General features: G+C 46.4%; 2 protein-coding genes across 5 annotated transcripts in view; one reads left to right on the top strand and one right to left on the bottom strand.

Annotated features, from left to right (window-relative positions):
- Positions 1–19,791, bottom strand: part of MAMDC4 (MAM domain containing 4) — a 67,820-nt gene that overhangs the window by 21,901 nt on the left and 26,128 nt on the right. Inside the window, exon 19 of the mRNA XM_075834739.1 lies at positions 17,996–18,117. Coding sequence (XP_075690854.1) covers positions 17,996–18,117 — 122 coding nt within the window. The remainder of the gene's footprint in view (positions 1–17,995; positions 18,118–19,791) is intronic.
- EDF1 (endothelial differentiation related factor 1) overlaps positions 1–19,791 on the top strand; it is a 70,499-nt gene that overhangs the window by 37,786 nt on the left and 12,922 nt on the right. For 2 of the 4 annotated variants that reach the window (XM_075834750.1, XM_075834754.1), the window contains one exon: positions 5,071–5,208. The exons of 1 other annotated variant lie outside the window; for it this stretch is intronic. In XM_075834750.1, the coding sequence (XP_075690865.1) occupies positions 5,071–5,120 (50 nt within the window). In that variant the 3' untranslated portion in view covers positions 5,121–5,208. Of the gene's footprint in view, positions 1–929; positions 971–5,070; positions 5,209–19,791 lie in introns of those variants that run through there. One more of the 4 variants, XM_075834752.1, reaches the window with a different exon arrangement.

Here is a 19,791-nt window from a genome sequence, read left to right as displayed (position 1 = left end):
CGCAGCGTATCCGCCCCGTGTGATCTCAGCCTTTATCTCGTTTTAGGACTTGTGTGAAAATCTGTTAGGTAAAACTTATCCAGAAATATAGAAAATTCTGAAGGGTTCACAAACTTTTAAGCACCACGGTAGATGACTGTTTAATTTAAAAGAATATATATCTGTATGTATTTTGTGTTTTTCTAGTATATATTAGCATTACGACATCTGTGAGTCGAGATGAGCCAACTTATTCAACTTGCCATTCAGGAGTTTGGAAAAGTTTGGTGACAAAAGCTTTAAAGGGAGTCACGCTGGTTGTCACCCAGCTTTCCCAGACCCCTGAATAGTAAACGTGACCAATGATATATTACGTTCCAGATTTAGTGCATTTAGGCGGATTTGACACTTAGTGCTGCAGGAAAGCTGGGTCACAAGGCCATTGGCCGCTGTAATTGCTTTATATATATTGTCACCCAGCTTTCCCAGGAACCAATATATCTAAGGAAGAGAATAGAATGTAAAGTAACTTGTCAGAAGAGCCTGTCGCTTTGCATGTTAGCTAAATTATAAGAGGGGGCGCTGTTGTACTGGTGTCCATGGTAAGAATATGCTGCTGTCAGTGGTGAACAGCGGTACTGCAGGTGAAAAACATTACTGAAAATTACAATAAGATCTCAAGAAATAATCTAAAAAAAAAAGATTCTATCTGCTTACAACCAGAGGCCCGTTAACAAATTGCGCCTGCGGAGCAGATAATGACCATGTGGTGACGCACTTTTCCCAGCATGCACCAGCCGGCTGTAATAGACTTGGATTTCATTGTTTTTTGATTGAATATGTAATCACGTGCTGCACCTATCAGGGGCGCCGAGTCTACAAAATTCCTAGGTCGGGATCTCTGCCTATAGTCATTGGGTGTCATCACTAATCCATCATTTTGTCTGTAGATTCCTCTGGGGGCGCTGTTCTGTGACTCTTTGGAGGGCAGTTCTTGACTCCAGGTGACAAGTTCTATGATAATTGCGGCGTCGGTGACTGTCGGGGTTGATGTGACATTTGTTGTAATAAACATTTCATCTCTTGTGTCAGTATTTTTATTTCTATAGTAAGTTCCTCCTTAGTCATTGGTGTCTGTCCCTTCTGGGCGTTTACCCCTCCAGGACCAAACTAAACTAGAGCAGAATGTATATTGTATAGAAGTTCCAGCCTTGCAAAACCGAAGTCTATTTAAAGTCATTTCATAAAAATAAAGAAGTTTCCCTTTAAGTAATCCCTGCCAGTAATCAGCCGTGTATCCTCCCGCCACCACCCAGTGACCAGGCTGAGATATTCCCTGATGGTCAGTGAGGGGCAGACTCTGTGTCACAGGGCATGGAGAGAGAAGAATCCCATGCTCTGGGTCATGAATTTCATTCCCTCGCCACTTGGATCCGCCTACCTGGCAGCCATTTTGAGTAATTTACCTTTCAACCAATAGAAATGTGTACGATTTGCATAATTTCCCAGAATGCATTGCTGAAATTCTCCCTAAGTTTACTGAGTTTCAAAAATAATAAATTAAATGGAGGAAAAACTTGAAAATACAGCTTCTGGTGGATCGAGGCCCAGCTGCTTGCAGGGTGCGCAGCCTGGATCTCAGCACTCAATTTTCAGAAAATTTTATAAAAATAAATAAAAATTATGTTCTATATTTTTAATACCACAGTAGTAATGAACCTGCTACTATTTTATAAGCTATAATGAAAGAAGCTCTAATAAAGCCTCTACATCTCATGCTCAGAGAAGTAAATAAGCCTCTTCACCTGATCGGCACCACTCGTACCAGGAGACCTGATGCCACCACATGTAGCAGCCACTCAGATCATCAACCAGTGAGTAAGACTCCAGCCCGCAAGGCCTGTACAAGTGCAGAATAATACACTGTATATAATAATAAGCGCAGGCCAACAGGGACACCTTCACTGGGACATTTACTTAAATTAAGGAGAGTTTGAAGCAATGCACCATGGGAAAATATGCACATTTCCACGCAATACATCATGGGAAAATAATATGCAACTTATCTCTTCAGGACCAAACTATTGCAGAATTTATATTACATGGTTCCAGCCTTGCAAAACCGAAGTCTATTTAAAGTCATTTCCTAAAAACAAAGTTCCCCTTTAGGTAATCCCTGCCAGTAAGCAGCCATGTATCCTCCCAGACTGTGACTCTGCATAACAGGGCATGGAGAGAGAAGAATCCCATGCTCTAGGGCCTGAATTTCATTCCCTTGACACTTTGATCCGCCTACCTGGCAGCCATTTTGAATAATTAACCTTTCCACCAATAGAAATGTGTACGATTTGCATAATTTTCCAGAATGCATTGCTGAAATTCTCCCTAAGTTTCGAAAATAATAAATTAAATGCAGGAAAAACATGAAAATGCAGCCTCTGTGGGCCGGCGAGGATTCTGGTGGATTGAGGTCCAAGTGCTTGCAGGGCGCGCTGCTCATTCTGCTCTGGTATGCCTGAATCCCAGTGCTCAATTTGCAGAAAATTTTATAAAAATTATGTTCTATATTTTTAATACAACAGTAGTAAGGAACCTGCTACTATTTTATAAGCTATAATGAAAGACGTTCTAATAAAGCCTCTACATCTCATGCTCAGAGAAGTAAATAAGCCTCTTCACCTGACCGGCACCAGGAGACCTGATGCCACCACATGTAGCAGCCGCTCAGATCATCAACCAGTGAGTGAGACTCCAGCCCGCAAGGCCTGTACAAGTGCAGAATAATACACTGTATATAATAATAAGCGCAGGCCAACAGGGACACCTTCACTGGGACATTTACTTAAATTAAAGAGAGTTTGAAGCAATGCACCATGGGAAAATATGCACATTTCCACGCAATGCATCATGGGAAAATAATATGCAACTTATCTCTTCAGGACCAAACTATTGCAGAATTTATATTACATGGTTCCAGCCTTGCAAAACCGAAGTCTATTTAAACTCATTTCATAAAAATAAAGTGCCCCCAATAGGTGATCCCTGCCAGTAATCAGCCGTGTATCCTCCCGCCACCACCCAGTGACTGGGCTGAGATATTCTCTGATGGTCAGTGAGGGGGTAGATTCTGCGTCACAAGGCATGGAGAGAGAAGTATCCCATGCTCTAGTGCCTGAATTTCATGCCCTCGCCGCGTGGACTGCCTACCTGGCAGCCATTTTGATAATTTACATATCCACCAATAGAAATGTGCATAATTTACATCATTTCCCAGAATGCATTGCTGAAATTCTCCCTAAGTTTACTGAGTTTCAAAAATGATACATTAAATGGAGGGAAATATAAAAAATGCAGCTTCTGTGGGCCGGCGAGGACCCGTGCGCAGGGGCTATAAAATACAAGTCCACTTACAAGGTGAGCTGGAGGAAGAAGCAGGGAGTTCTGGGTAAGTCTGAATGTCCTTTTTTTTTTTTTAACAGCTTTATCTATATTGTGAGTATAATAGATAACTATGATGCTTGGAGCGGCTCCCTGAACTGTGGTCGGTCCGGGAAATATTTCCGACGTACGGTCCATATATCACGGACCGAACACGGCCTTGTGAGATAACGCAGAGCACTCTGACCCATTCATTTCAATGGGACTGTTCAGACGTGCGAGAGTTTTCATTCAGCGAGTGTCCGTTGCGTGAAACTAACTACATGTCTTATATTGGTGCGTTTTTGCGCACCTAGCCACCCACGACCTCAGTGCGCTGTCCGTTTTTCACTCATCAGTTGCAGAGAAATTAATTAAAATAAACATAGAAGTGCTTGTATAGACGTGAATAGCGCATGCCACACGCAAAGCACACGGATGCCAACACGCAACGCACATGGAAATGTAAAAAAAAAAAGCTGCGTTCACACGTTGCGTAAATCCCCAGCAAATACAGTAGCAGCAAAGTGGGTGAGATAAAACAAATCCCCTCCCCACGCTGCGTAAATAGTGAGCGGAAAAAAACACTCGGAAATAAAACTGCGGTGCGGAATTTCATTCCGCCGCATATCAATTGTATTTGTGTTAACGCTGCTTATGTGTTGCGGGTTTTCCCCATTGAACTCAATGAGGAGGTAAATCCCGCAATAAACAGCGGTTGTGCGTGGCTTTTACGCAGCGTATCCGCCCCGTGTGATCTCAGCCTTTATCTCGTTTTAGGACTTGTGTGAAAAACTGATGTTTTAGGTAAAACTTATGCAGAAATATAGAAAATTCTGAAGGGTTCACAAACTTTTAAGCACCACGGTAGATGACTGTTTAATTTAAAAGAATATATATATCTGTATGTATTTTGTGTTTTTCTAGTATATATTAGCATTACGACATCTGTGAGTCGAGATGAGCCGACTTATCATTCAATTTACCATTCAGGAGTCTGGAAAAGTTTGGTGACAACAGCTTTAAAGGGAGCCATGCTGGTTGTCACCCAGCTTTCCCAGACCCCTGAATAGTAAACGTGACCAATGATATATTACGTTCCAGATTTAGTGCATTTAGGCGGATTTGACACTTAGTGCTGCAGCAAAGCTGGGTGACAAGGCCATTGGGAGTTGTAATTCCTTTATATTGATTGTCACCCAGCTTTCCCAGGAACCAATATATCTTAAGGAAGAGAATAGAATGTAAAGTAACTTGTCAGAAGAGCCTGTCGCTTTGCATGTTAGCTAAATTATAACAGGGGGCGCTGTTGTACTGGTGTCCATGGTAAGAATATGCTGCTGTCAGTGGTGAACAGCGGTACTGCAGGTGAAAAACATTACTGAAAATTCCAATAAGATCTCAAGAAATAATCTAAAAAAAAAACCTATCTGCTTACAACCAGAGGTCGGTTAACAAATTGCGCCTGTGGGAGCAGATAATGACAATGTGGTGACGCACTTTTCCCAGCATGCACCAGCCCGCTGTAATAGACTTGGATTTCATTGACTTTTGATGGAACGTGTAATCACATCCTTCACCTATCAGGGGCGCTGTGTCTACAAAGTTCCTAGGTCGGGATCTCTGCCTATAGTCATTGGGTGTCATCACTAATCCATCATTTTCTGTCTGTAGATTCCACTGGGGGCGCTGTTCTATGTGACTCTTTGGAGGGCAGTTCTTGACTCCAGGTGACAAGTTCTTTGATAATTGCGGCGCCGGTGACTGTCGGGTTTGATGTGACATTTGTTGTAATAAACGTTTCATCTCTTGTGTCAGTATTTTTATTTCTATAGTAAGTTCCTCCTTATTCATTGGTGTCTGTCCCTTCTGGGAGTTTACCCTCCTGGACCACTATTAAAAGTCTATTTAAAGTCATTTCATAAAAATTAAGAAGTGCCCCAATAGATAATCCCTGCCAGTAATCAGCCGTTTATCCTCCCGCCACCACCCAGTGACCGGGCTGAGATATTCCCTGATGGTCAGTGAGGGGTAGACTCTGCGTCACAGGGGTGTAGAGAGAAGAATCCCATGCTCTAGGGCCTGAATTTCATTCCCTCACCACTTGGATCCGCCTACCTGGCAGCCATTTTGAATAATTGACCTTTCGACCAATAGAAATGTGTATGATTTGAATAATTTCCCAGAATGCATTGCTGAAATTCTCCCTAAGTTTACTGAGTTTCAAAAAGAATAAATTAAATGGAGGAAAAACTTGAAAATGCAGCTTCTGTGGGCCGGCGAGGTCCAGGTGCTTTCAGGGTGCGCTGCTCATTCTGCTCTGGTATGCCTGAATCCCAGTGCTCAATTTGCAGAAAATTTTATAAAAATAAATAAATACAAATTATGTTCTATATTTTTAATACCACAGTAGTAAGGAACCTGCTACTATTTTATAAGGTATAATGAAAGAAGTTCTAATAAAGCCTCTACATCTCATGCTTGGAGAAGTAAATAAGCCTCTTCACCAGCACCACTCGTACCAGGAGACCTTTTGCCACCACATGTAGCAGCCACTCAGATCATCAACCAGTGAGTGAGGGTCCAGCCGCAAGGCCTCTACAAGTGCAGCATAATACACTGTATATAATAATAAGCGCAGGCCAACAGGGACACCTTCACTGGGACATTTACTTAAATTAAGGAGTGTTTGAAGCAATGCACCATGGGAAAATATGCACATTTCCACGCAATACATCATGGGAAAATAATATGCAAATTACCTCTTCGGGACCAAACTATTGAAGAATTTATATTACATGGTTCCAGCCTTGCAAACCCGAAGTCTATTTAAAGTCATTTCCTAAAAACAAAGTTCCCCTTTAGGTAATCCCTGCCAGTAATCAGCCATGTATCCGCCCAGACTGTGACTCTGCATAACAGGGCATGGAGAGAGAAGAATCCCATGCTCTACGGCCTGAATTTCATTCCCTTGACACTTTGATCCGCCTACCTGGCAGCCATTTTGAATAATTGACCTTTCCACCAATAGAAATGTCTATGATTTGCATAATTTCCCAGAATGCATTGCTGATATTCTCCCTAAGTTGATTGAGTTTTGAAAATAATAAATTAAATGCAGGAAAAACTGGAAAATGCAGCTTCTGTGGGCCGGCGAGGTTTCTGGTGGATCGAGGCCCAGGTGCTTGCAGGGCACGCTGCTCATTCTGCTCTCGTATGCCTGAATCCCAGTGCTCAATTTTCAGAAAATTTTATAGAAAAATAAATAAATAAAAATTATGTTCTATATCTTTAATACTCCACTAGTAAGTAACCTGCTACTATTGTATGAGTTATAATGATAGAAGTTCTAATAAATTCTCTACATCTCATGCTTAAAGAAGTAAATAAGTCTCTTCACCAGCACCACTCGTAACCAGGAGACCTGTTACCACCACATACAGCAGCCGCTCAGATCATCACCCAGTGAGTAAGACACCAGCCCAAAAGGCTTCTACAAGTGCAGAATAATACACTGTACATAACAACAAGCACACTCTGACAGGGACATTTACTTAAATTAAGGAGAGTTTCAAGCAATGCACCATGGGGAATATGCACATTTCCAATACACAAACACAATACAGCCACTACACACCTACAGAGAAACCTTCAGTAGGACATTTATTTAACCTGAGGAGATTTTCAAGCAATGTACTATGAGAAATTATGCAAATCTGAAGGGTGGAAGGCATAATGTGCATAACTTCCCAGAATGCATTGCAGAAATTCTCCCTAGGTTTACTGGGTTTTGAAAGGAATAAATTAAATGGAGACAAAACCATAAAATGTGGCAATCTGATGTGTGCCTTCAGATATTGCCTGCCAGTAAGCAGTAACGTATACCCTCTTTACCAGCTATGCCATTCATGATGGTCAGCAGGGCACATCGGCACCAGAGGCTACAGTTGATTCTGCAGCCTCTGGTGCAGATGTGGCCGACACGATGCAGGACCTGTGAGTGACGTCACAGCGTGATCTGCCAGAAGCTGGGCGTTCTGAAGAGAAGTGGATGATACTTCTCTTCAGAGCGCCCAGCTAGTAAAAGTATTAAAAACGCCCCGATGTACGCACATAATACACACCCAGTTGGACTTTTACTTTTAAACACACCCACTTGGACTTTTGCAAGCCTCATTTGCATAACTACAAAAATGGTCATAACTTGGCCAAAAATGCTCGTTTTTTAAAAATAAAAACGTTACTGTAATCTACATTGCAACGCCGATCACAGGCAATAGCAGATAGGGGTTGCAAAATCTGGTGACAGAGCCTCTTTAATCCTGGGTACCCCCTTCTTCCATACTAGGTCCCTAAAAAGGTTGTGCAACCTCCTAAACCAATATTTGGGGATCCATACCGGGGAGTTATGTAGGACATACAGCACCTGGGGCATAAGGATCATTTTAATCAGATTCGTCCTACCTAGAGCCGATAGCGGTAACTTATTCCACGCCTCTACTTTGGCTTTTATTGTTGTTAACAGTGGCATTACATTAAGGGACATATAATCCTGTGCTTTCGCCGTCACCCTAACCCCCAAAAACTTAAACTCCGTGACCATCGGTATCTCCACCTCCTCCTCCCCAGTCTGAATAACCCCCGGGTCCATGAGCATTAGAGCCGATTTTGACCAATTAATGAGCAATCCCGAATATTTCCCAAACCGCTTAATTAGGGCCATCACTAACGGTAGTGTGCGCTCGGTATCCGCCATGAATAGCAGCATATCATCTGCGTATAATGCAATTCGTTCATCCACCCCCCCATATCTCAACCCCTGAATATGCTCATGTTGTCTCACTGCGCACGCCAATGGTTCCACCGCCAACGCGAACAGCAACGGAGATAATGGACATCCCTGACGCGTTCCCCGCTCCAGCGCGAACCGATCCGATAGTACCCCATTCACCCTTATCTTTGCAGTCGGGGCTACGTATAGCAACTTTACCCATTTTATGAAATTAGGGCCAAATCCCATTTTCTCCAGAACTGACCACAAATATTTCCATTCCACGCAATCGAATGCTTTAGCCGCGTCTAAGGACAGAATGGCTCTCCCCCCATGATTATCCGGAAGAACTTGTAAATTCAAGAACAGCCGTCTCAGATTCACCGCCGCCGATTTGGATGGCATAAAGCCGGCCTGATCTCCATGTACCACCCCAGCCACTACCTTAGCTAGTCGAAGCGCCAATACTTTTGCTATGATTTTAATATCCGCCGTCAATAGAGAAACTGGTCTATAGGAGCCCGGGAGCTGGGGATCTTTCCCCTCTTTAGGCAGAACTACTATAGTTGCTTCGTACATGGTTTCCGGAAGCCGCCCCCTATCAAAACTATCCAAAAGAGTGGCCAATAACTGAGGCGCGAGTTCCTCCCCATATTCCTTAAAAACTTCCACCGGAAGACCATCCGGCCCCGGCGCCTTTTCACTGGCTAGTATCCCTATGGCTGCCTGGAGCTCCTCCAGAGATATGGGCTCCTCCAATATCCCTCTCTCCTCCCCTCCCAGCCTGGGAAGTTCTATCTCCCCTATATACTCTTCCAGCTGTTGGGGTGTGTGCTCTGCTCTAGAGGCATACAAATCTGAGTAAAACTGCTGAAAAACTTTCAAAATCTGTCCTGTATCCGTCTCCGATTTCCCCCCCTCCCCCCTAATAGTGTGTATATAATTATTCTCCCTCTGAGCCTGCGCCATCCTTGCCAGTAACCGTCCAGTGGTTTCCCCCTCCTCATAATATTGGCGTTTTAAAAACATCCTTTTGTTATCTGCCCTCTCCAACTGATGCTGTTTTAACAATCGCTGCGCCTCCACCCAATGCTTCAGTGTGTCTGGTGTGTTATCTGCTATATGTAATCTTTCTGTCTCTGTTACCCTTTCCAACAGCGCTTCCCCTAATTGTCTAGACCGTGATTTTACTGCCGAAATGTGCTGGATGAACACCCCTCTCAGCCATGCCTTCATCGCATCCCACAGTATCTCTTGCGGTACCGTTCCCGAGTTGAATTGAAAACATTCCTTTATGAGGTCTAAAATTTGTTTATGATCTATCAACTTCAGCCAAAAGGCATTGCGTTTCCAGCACCCTTGCCCCCGCCCTGTCCTCCCCTCCGTCTCCACCTTCATTAACAAAGGAGAATGATCCGATAAAGCTCTTTGTAAGTATTCTATCCGGGCTACAAAGGGTACCGCTGCCGGTGAGCACAAGATTAGGTCTATCCTGGATAAAGACTGATACGTGGAAGACGCACAAGAATACTGAAACCTATTTGGATGCTCCTCCATATGTCCCGCCAACCCATTTCAGCAACAAGATGGCCAAACGCTGTTAAACCTCCCCCTGTCATGCCGAATTTATCCATATTAGTATTCAATACCGCGTTAAAATCCCCCATCACTAGTAACGGCACCTCCGGGAATCTAGCCAGTTCCTCCACCACTTTCTTGATACACCCGCTAGAAAATGGAGGGGGGACATACAACACCACCAACACACAATTCCAATAATACAGCGTACAGTGTACCCCCACATACCGCCCCTCCCCATCCTGGAAGGAGTCGTGACATATAAATGGCACCGCCCTATGTATGAGAAGACTCACCCCCCTTGAATATGTAGTATGATAAGAATGAAAACTATGGCCTACCCAGGCCCTATGCATCATGGAGACTGAATCCCTAGTCATATGCGTCTCCTGCAATCCTATCACCCTCGACTCCTGCTTCCTAACAAAATCAAATACCGCCTGCCGTTTTCTGGCTTCCCGCAAGCCCCGTACATTCCAGGACAAACAATTAAGTGATCCCATCATCCCTCAACATATCCCAACACATCCTTTCCTGTTCTCGTAATTTTACATATCCGACCGGCTGGGTCATCTTTCCCTCCCTCCCCTCCCCCCCTGTAACCTCCCCCGTAAACCTACCCCTTTCCAAGGGTTGGGGCGACAGAACGTATCTGCCATTACCCATAACAAGCGTCGGCAGGTCAACTCCGCCCACCGTACATTCAACAATACCATAACTCGCTATTCACGTTTCCCGCGTAACTGACCATCCCTCCCGCTGCCTTTTCCTTGCAAATAAACAACCATCCCTTCAACATATCGGTACCCCTCAATGTCCATAAACACATTCCTCCGCTTCCGGTCTTCCGCGTTCACCGCAACCATGCCCTCCAACTCCAAGTCCAAACATGACCAGGAACCCTCAATGCCATATCTTGCAATTTTCTACGACACCTGGTTCAGTCCCGCATCCCCAGCCTCCTTTTGTCAGCCGGTCTGTTCCGGATCAACGCCGTCCCTCTGCCTCCGCCGGTCTCAGCTGACTTTCATGGCTATCCAACCATCTAACCGCTTCTCTCGGTGTCTCGAAAAAGGAAGTTGTGCCCAGCGCCACCACTCTCAGACGGGCAGGATACATCATTGAAGATTGCACTTGTAACGCCCTTAGGCGTCTCTTTATATCCATAAACTGTGATCTTTTCCGTTGTACTTCCATAGAGAAATCCGGGAAGAAGGACACTTTCACCCCATTAAAGGAGATGTCTTGACGCTCTCTAGCTTTCCTCAGGATCTTGTCTCTATCTTTGTAATGTAAAATCTTTATCAGCACCGGTCTCGGCGGCCTCCCCGGAGGGCCGGGTCTGGTCGGCACCCTGTGCGCTCTCTCCACCGCAAATAAAGGGGTCAATTCCTCTCTTCCAAATGTGTCTATCAGCCACTTTTCAAAGAAATCGTCCGGATTCGCTCCCTCCACTCTTTCTGGTACCCCCACTAGGCGAACGTTATTCCGTCTCAGCCGATTTTCCATGTCATCTGTCTTAGCCAGCAATGTCGCCACTGCCTGCGAGTGTGCTTGTACATCTTGCTTCATGTGAGGAATCGCATCCTCCATGTCTGAGACTCTCCCCTCCACGGCAGTGGTGCGTTCCGCTACTTTTTGCAGGTCATTCCTGAGCAGCAAAATGTCCTCCTTCAATCCACCCATCTGGCTTGCTAAGGTATTAAGGACCATAGAATTTTGCTTCACTGCTGCCAAAATGTCTTTTAAGGAGGGTTCCTCCTTCCTTGCTCCACTTTTCCCTCCAGCGCCTGGCTGATCCTGCATGGCGCCGCTCATCTCCTCCTCCTCCTCACTTCTCATGTCCCCCGCCAAAGGAGAGTACCTGGATCCATAAGATGAACCTCCAGCTGCCTGATCTCCAGCCAACGTTCGCTGCTGTGCCGCCGCCCCCCCTGCTCTTGGCGTGCGGGCGAACCTCTCCAGCTTCTCTGCTACTTCCTGCCGGAGGCCTCTATTGCGGCCCTCCTTCTCCTCGGCGCCATCTTGAGCGCGGGACCCGGGACTCGCTGGCGGCGATTTCTGCTTCTTTGAGCGCGTCATTATGGACGGGCACTCGTGCTCCTCCACCTCTAGACTCTGGTAGAACCCTGGGGAAGCTGTTTTCCCCCGAGTTTTACGGGATATATGGACCTTATAGGATGAGTACAGCAGGAGCTCCGGTCACACACGTCCTCTCACATTCACCGCTAGGCCACGCCCCACCTGGCATCTACTCTAATAGAAATGTGCATAATTTGCTTAATTTCCCAGAACTTGACATGTCTTAATATTTCACAGCAGAATTTTGTATATTTGCTCAGAGAAGCCACATGCACGACTGACACTAGAAGGCCTGTTGTCACTACTCGTAGTAGCAGCTCACGGCTCCAACCCACGTAATCCTCATAAATAGAGCACGCTAACAGGGAAACCTTCAGTGGGACATTTATTTAACCTAAGGAAAGTTTCAAGCAGTGCACCATGGGAAATAATGAAAGTCTGAAGGGTGGAAGGCAGACGTGTTATATTCTTGTTACAGAGCAGGAAGAGGAGGAGTCAGAGGGGAGGTGCATCACATGTTCCCTCCCAGTTTTTTCAGTAGCTAGGTTACATCCCCGATTCAGCACCATGGGGTGGGGCCAATGTATTTAACTAGATCAAGGCTCAAATGAGATCTGTAAGCAGGGGCGTAGCTAAAGGCTCATGGGCCCCGATGCAAAAGTTCTTATTGGGCCCCCCCCGCAAACTTCTCATGGCCGACGGTCCGCAGCTTTCAGCTGCATCGCTGGGTCTCCTAAGTGACCCAACAATGCAGCACTAGTAGCCGGGGCGTCACTAAGGCTGGGTTCACACACCCTATTTACGGACATAATTCGGGCGTTTTAGCATTGAATTACGTCCGAAAGTGCGGCTCAAAAGCATCGGCAAACATCTGCCCATTCATTTGAATGGGTCTTACGATGTTCTGTTCCGACGGTCATTTTTTTTACGCACCGCTGTCAAAAGGCGGCGGGTAAAAAAGACGCCCGCGTCACAGAAGTGCCTGTCACTTCTTCAGACGTAAATGGAGCCGTTTTCCATGGACTCCATGGAAAAACAGCTCCAATTACGTCCGGAATGGACGCAGCGAAAGACGCCTGCACATGCCATTACGGATGAAATTACGGTGCTGTTTTCTCCTGAAAACAGCCCCGTAATTTCAGCCGTAACGGAGGCTGCCGTGTGAACATACCCTCAGGGCTTAAAATGTCAGGGGAAATAGCCCCAATACATATGTGTCCGCCCCAAAAAAAAAAGTGTGTATAGGAGACAGCATAGCATTTCTATAGCACTACGACCCTATAAACTATGGATAGGATTAGATACATTGGCTCAGCAGACAGTATCACACATGATAGGATTAGATACAGTGGCTGAGCAGACAGTATCACACATGATAGGATTAGATACAGTGGCTCGGAAAGCAGTATCACACATGATTGGATTAGATACAGGGCTCAGCAGACAGTATCACACATGATAGGATTAGATACAGGGCTCAGCTCGCTGACATTGCGGCTCCAGCGCTGGACCCAGGAAAGGTAAGAATAATAATTTTGCTTTTTTATGTGTTACTGATTATTTTTGTGTGTTTGTGTTTTTTTACAGGTTCGGTTTGTTGGACTTCGGATACGAGGACTTCAATGACAGCGTTTTTTTTATTCTCAATAAAATGGTTAATGAGGGTTGTGTTTTTTTATTTCAACAAAATATTTTTTCTATGTGCTTGTATCTTTTTAAACTTTATTATCACCGCCTTAGTAATGGCCGCTGGCTGATTGACAACCTCCATTACTAAGGCGGGGCTTAATGTTAGCCGGTGCAGAGGCTACACTAACCCCCATTATTACCCCGGTACCCACCGCCACCAGGGGTACTGGGAAGAGCCGGGTACGAACCAGTACCCGACCATCTGTAGTGACGGGCAGCCACCGGGGTGGCCGCAGGCTGGTAGTATTAGGCTGGGGAAGGCCAAAAACAGTGGCCCTTCCCACCCTTGTAATGCTGCCTGCTGCTGCTGTGTTGTATCTGGCTGGTTATGAAAATTGGGGGGGGACCCGACATCGTTGTTTCCAATTTTTTTTTTTTAAATGATGTGGGGTCCCCCCCATTTTTCATAACCAGCCAGATACAATAAAGCAGCAGCAGCCTAGCATTACCAGGGTGGGAAGGGCCACTGTATCTGGCCTTTCCCCTCCTGATAATACCAGCCTGCGGCCACCCCAGTGCCCGACCATCACTACAGATGGTCGAGTACTGGTTTGTACCCGGCTCTTCCCAGCACCTCTGGTGGCGGTGGGTACCGGGGTAATAAAGGGGGTTAGAGTTAGCCTCCGCAGCGGCTAACACTAAGCTCCGCCTTAGCAATGGATGCTGTCAATCAGCCGGCGGCCATTACTAAGGCGGTAGTAATATAGTTTAAAAAAAAAACACAGACATAGAAAAAATATTTTATTGAAATAAAAAAAAACCCACACAGCCCTCATTAACCATTTTATTGATAATAAAAAAAAAGCCGTCATCGAAGTAGTCCTGGAATCCGACGTAGTCCAACGACCGAACCTGTAAGAAAACACACAAAAAATGATTAGTAACATGTGTGTTAGGCTTAGATACAGGGCTCATGTGTGATACTGTCTGTGGGACCCTGTATCTAAGCCTACCACAACGTAGGGGTCCAGCAGACAGTAATCTTATACAGTATAAGATTACTGTGTGCTGGGGCCCTGTATCTAAACCTACAGTGTGGTAGGCTTATATACAGGGACCAGCAGACAGGATCACGCATGGGCCATGTATCTAAGCCTACCATGTGATTGGCTTAGATACAGGGCCCAGCAGACAGGATCACGCATGGGCCATGTATCTAAGCCTACCATGTGATTGGCTTAGAAGCCTTGGAGTGTTGTTGGGTCCCCCTAAGCTTCGGCGAGGGGGGATCATCGATCCTCTTGGCCTATGGTTTCGGAGTAGAGCTGTATAAACCGCATCCTTTGTGCACTTTTTGGTGTGGCACCTCTGCACTTTGGGTGACAGAAAGCACGACTCAGAATTTCTATTAAAAAAAACTCAGGAATAGTTGAAGCACCTTTGGCAGTGATAACGGCCTCGTCTTCTTGGTTTGATACCACAAGGTTTGTGCACCTGGAGTTGGGGATTTACTGTCAAGTGACGTCGGTGGAGGGCTCTGGCCACTCAAGCACATTCACAGAGTTGTCCCCCCGCCTCTCCTGCATTGTCGTCCCCCCCGCCTCTCCTGCGTTGTCGCCCCCCCTCCTCTCCTGCGTTGTCCCCCCCGCCTCTCCTGCATTGTCCCCCCCGCCTCTCCTGCATTGTCCCCCCCCGCCTCTCCTGCGTTGTTGTCCCCCCCGCCTCTCCTGCGTTGTCGCCCCCCCTCCTCTCCTGCGTTTTCGCCCCCCCATCTCTCCTACGTTGTCCGTCCCCCCGCCTCTCCTGCGTTTTCTTGGCTGTGTGCTTAGTGTGATTCTCTTGTTGGAAGGTGAACCTTCGGCCCAGAGCACTCTGGACCAGGTTTTCATTAAGAATATCTCTGGTCAGGGTGGAGCAAAGTACAGTCTCCCTGTCCCAGCTGCTGAAGAACACCCCCCAGCATGATGCTGCCCCCACCACCATGCTTCACTGTAGGGATTGTATTGGGCAGGTGATGGGCAGTGACCGGCTTCCTCCAGACATGACTCTTAAAATTGAGGCCAAAAAGTTCCATCTTGCTTTCATCAGACCCCAGAATCGTGTTTCTCAGTCTGAGTCCTTCAGATGGTTTTTTCCCATCTCCAGGCGGCTTTCACGTGTCTGTTACTGAGGAGAGGTTTATTTCTGACCCCTCTGTCATAAAGCTCAGACTGGTGGAATGCTGCAGTGATGGTCGACCTTCTGGAAGTTTCTCCCATCTGCACACAGGATCTCTGGAGCTCAGTCAGAGTGACCATTGGGTTCTTAGTCACTTCTCTTTCCAAGGACCTTTTTCCAGATTACTTAGTTTGGGGGGGGGGCGGCTCTAGGACGAGTCCTGGTTGTTCCAAACATCTTCCATGTAAGAATTTTGGAGGCCTCTGCGCTCTTGGGAACTTTAAGTGCGGAGTTTTTTTTGTACCTTTATCCAGATCTGCCCCTCCGCACAATCCTGTCTCTGAGCTCTACAGGCAGCTCTTTCCTCCTCACGGCATGGTTCTTGCTCTGATATACATTGTCAGCTGTGAGACCTTATATGGACAGGGGTGTGTCGTTCCAAATCATGTCCAATCAAATGAATTTAACACATGTGGACTCCGATCAAGGCGTATAAACATTTCAAAGATGATCGAAATTTTAAGTGTCATAGCAAGGGGTCTGAATACTTATGTTAATAGGAAATTTGAGTTTTTAATTTTTAATAAATTTGCAAAAATGTTGACATTTCTATCATTATGGGGTATTGAGTGTAGAATAATGGGGAACAATATAAGAAAATGTGAAAAAGTGAAAGGGTCTGAAGACTTTCCGAATGCATTGTACGTACACACATATACTTACATACATACTTATACATTTATAAATACACACACCCATTATTATGACCTCCTACTTTTAACGCCGGCACCACGTGGCCCATGAAGGCAGTGATGTGTCGGTGGCTTGGTGGGTCTATAAGGTGTGCGGTCGGCCGTCTGATGACATATCACTCGTTGTTGCCATGGGTACAAGGGGCGATTTATCAGTTGTAATAAGGGATGATTATCGGCTTTCGGGCCAGGGTGTTGGTATTTCTCACACAGCGCAGTTTGTGAACGGTTCGCGTGCTGCTGTGGTGACGGTGGACAAATAGCGATAACCGAGGTGGAAAATGTGGAACACCATGCGCCATTGATGTGAGAGGTGAACGTCGGCTACGAAGGTGCGCGAAGCCCGAACGACACGCTACATGGAGCAGCTCACCGTGACAATCCACCAGGGGACGACCGGACGTGCGTCTAATACAACAGATCAGCGAACCCGACAGCGTATGGGGCTCCGGAGCCGACGGACGGTCACTGCTCCTAAGTAACAAAGGGGCAGCGGAAAAAAAGGCTTCAATTTGCGCGGCAGTATCGGAATTGGACCACCGATAATTGGCAGAGGGTCGTCTTCTCCGATGCGTCATGTTTTCTGCTTCATAAAACGGATGGGCGTTGGCGCGTCAGGCGAGAAACATCAGAGAACAAACACCCGGCAGCCATTGCTGGAGGAACACGAGCCGGTGGCGGCAGCGTTATGGTCGGGGGATATTTTCATGGCATTCTCTGGGCCACTCGTCCATGTGGACGGCTCTGAAGTGATTTGGGTATGTCACCTCCCCCCATACATGCTGATTGTATTCCCTGGGACAGGGAATCGACACGGGGGCCGAGCAGCTGCGTGTCAGCCTTACATCTCCAAGCACAATGCCAAACGCTGAGTATAAAGCCACCGCCACTAGACTGGAGCAGCAGAAACGTGTTCTGTGGAGTGACGCTTCTCTATCTGGTGATCTGATGGACGAGTCTGGGTTTGGCAAATGCCAGGAGAACGTTACCTTACCTGAACACACATATATATCAGTGATCTCCAACCGTCAGTGGCTGTCAGGGAATGATGGGAGTTGTAGTTTTTCAGTAGCTAAAGAGCTACAGGTGGTTGGGGGAACACAGATATATATACACACGCACACACATGTATAGACATAGACACATATTTTAAGCCAGGCCTCATGTCTGGTTAGTCAACAGTGCGCCTATATCTGTACACCCAGACCACCATCAGCTGCCACAAGCGTGCAGGATACAACAAGACCACCATCAGCTGCCCACAAGCGTGCAGGATACAACAAGACCACCATCAGCTGCCCACAAGCGTGCAGGATACAACACATCGTGAGCCAGAATCTGGATCACCCTATTTTTTTTTAAAGTTGTTGGCTTTTTATTACTCAAAGGGGTTCTCCCACCATATATAGATTAGAAATGCCATAAAAGTGTGATTGTTGGGGAACTGACCATGGGGACCCCCAGCAATCCTACATGTTTACGGCCACTCAACAATAAAGTAATCACTATAATTGTCATCCCATAAACATTAATATTGAGAAAAATCACTGACAATATACTTCTGATGTCACCTGTACTAGAATGCCACCCCCAGTGGTCACAAAGAGAAGTGCCACACATGATCACATACTTGGTATTTCTTGTTAGTGAGTGTGACCGTTTCCCGGTGCCACCGATTCCCATGGGTTCCTGTGCTCGTCCAAATTAGCGTCTCTTCTCCCCCATCATATTTACTGAACAGGTTTAAAGTACCTGGATTCCAATACAAAAAAAGGAAGTCAAATATGAAGATAACAGAGTTTATGGGTTTTGTTATTTTTGTCTACTTTGCCGACTGGAGCAAAGTACTGACGTCTGACATAAGATCTAGAAAACTGCCTCAAAGGGGTCAGAATATCCACATCATGGGAAAGGTGAGTGCACAGGTAAGGTAACTTCTCATGAGACAATACCCATAAAGCTTTTCCCATCCTGATGAATGTCATATGGATGGCGTCTATTGCGGCCTGATCGAGCTGATCTCTTCCAGCCAGGTAACCCTCACCTCATCCAGGCTGAAGCACAAGGTACAGATGTCATAAACATAAGATAGCGGTCAGACAGCCACATCCAAACATCAATGCTCAAATAAACTGAACCTGCATCTTCACTGCTGCAGTGAGAGAACTTCTGGTGCCGCTTATCTCCTGGGAACAGAGGATCGGGCTGCTTAAAATCCAACATGTCGATCCTTGCTTTCATGGACAGCAGGCGGAGTGGGACAGTTTTGAGGCTTCCATACACAATAATCTGTTGGCAGACCCTGCTGAATTCTTTATCTGGTAGTTTCTTCTGTTTAACGTACGTACGTAATACATCATAACTTTAAGCGCTTGTCGCAATTACAACATAACAATATAATATAGGCATAGAACATCGATCTTACACAATTTGGGTCTCTACTTTTTACTAACTTACATTTGGTAGGTGAGCAAAGAGTAGAGGAGAGAAGGAAGAGGAGAGAAGGAAGAGCAGAAGAGAGAAGGAAGAGCAGAGGAGAGAAGGAAGGGGAGGGGAGAGAAGGAAGGGGAGGGGAGAGAAGGAAGGGGAGGGGAGAGAAGGAAGGGGAGAGAAGGGAGGGGAGAGAAGGAAGGGGAGGGGAGATAAGGAAGAGGAGGGGAGAGAAGGAAGAGCAGAGGAGAGAAGGAAGAGGAGGGGAGAGAAGGAAGAGGAGGGGAGAGAAGGAAGAGGAGGGGAGAGAAGGAAGAGCAGAGGAGAGAAGGAAGGGGAGGGGAGAGAAGGAAGAGCAGAGGAGAGAAGGAAGAGCAGAGGAGAGAAGGAAGAGCAGAGGAGAGAAGGAAGAGCAGAGGAGAGAAGGAAGGGGAGGGGAGAGAAGGAAGAGGAGAGAAGGAAGAGGAGAGAAGGAAGAGCAGAGGAGAGAAGGAAGAGCAGAGGAGAGAAGGAAGAGCAGAGGAGAGAAGGAAGAGCAGAAGAGAGAAGGAAGAGCAGAGGAGAGAAGGAAGAGCAGAGGAGAGAAGGAAGAGCAGAGGCGAGAAGGAAGAGCAGAGGCGAGAAGGAAGAGCAGAGGCGAGAAGGAAGAGCAGAGGCGAGAAGGAAGAGCAGAGGCGAGAAGGAAGAGCAGAGGAGAGAAGGAAGAGCAGAGGAGAGAAGGAAGAGCAGAGGAGAGAAGGAAGAGCAGAGGAGAGAAGGAAGAGCAGAAGAGAGAAGGAAGAGCAGAGAAGGAAGAGGAGAGAAGGAAGAGCAGAGGAGAGAAGGAAGAGCAGAGGAGAGAAGGAAGAGCAGAAGAGAGAAGGAAGAGCAGAGGAGAGAAGGAAGAGCAGAGGAGAGAAGGAAGAGCAGAAGAGAGAAGGAAGAGCAGAGGAGAGAAGGAAGAGCAGAAGAGAGAAGGAAGAGCAGAGGAGAGAAGGAAGAGCAGAGGAGAGAAGG

This window comes from Rhinoderma darwinii, chromosome 8 (assembly GCF_050947455.1).
Source record: "Rhinoderma darwinii isolate aRhiDar2 chromosome 8, aRhiDar2.hap1, whole genome shotgun sequence".
NCBI classification, from domain to species: domain Eukaryota; kingdom Metazoa; phylum Chordata; class Amphibia; order Anura; family Rhinodermatidae; genus Rhinoderma; species Rhinoderma darwinii.
The sequence above is the reverse complement of the archived record's forward strand: the minus strand, read 5'-3'. Positions and strand labels throughout refer to the sequence as shown.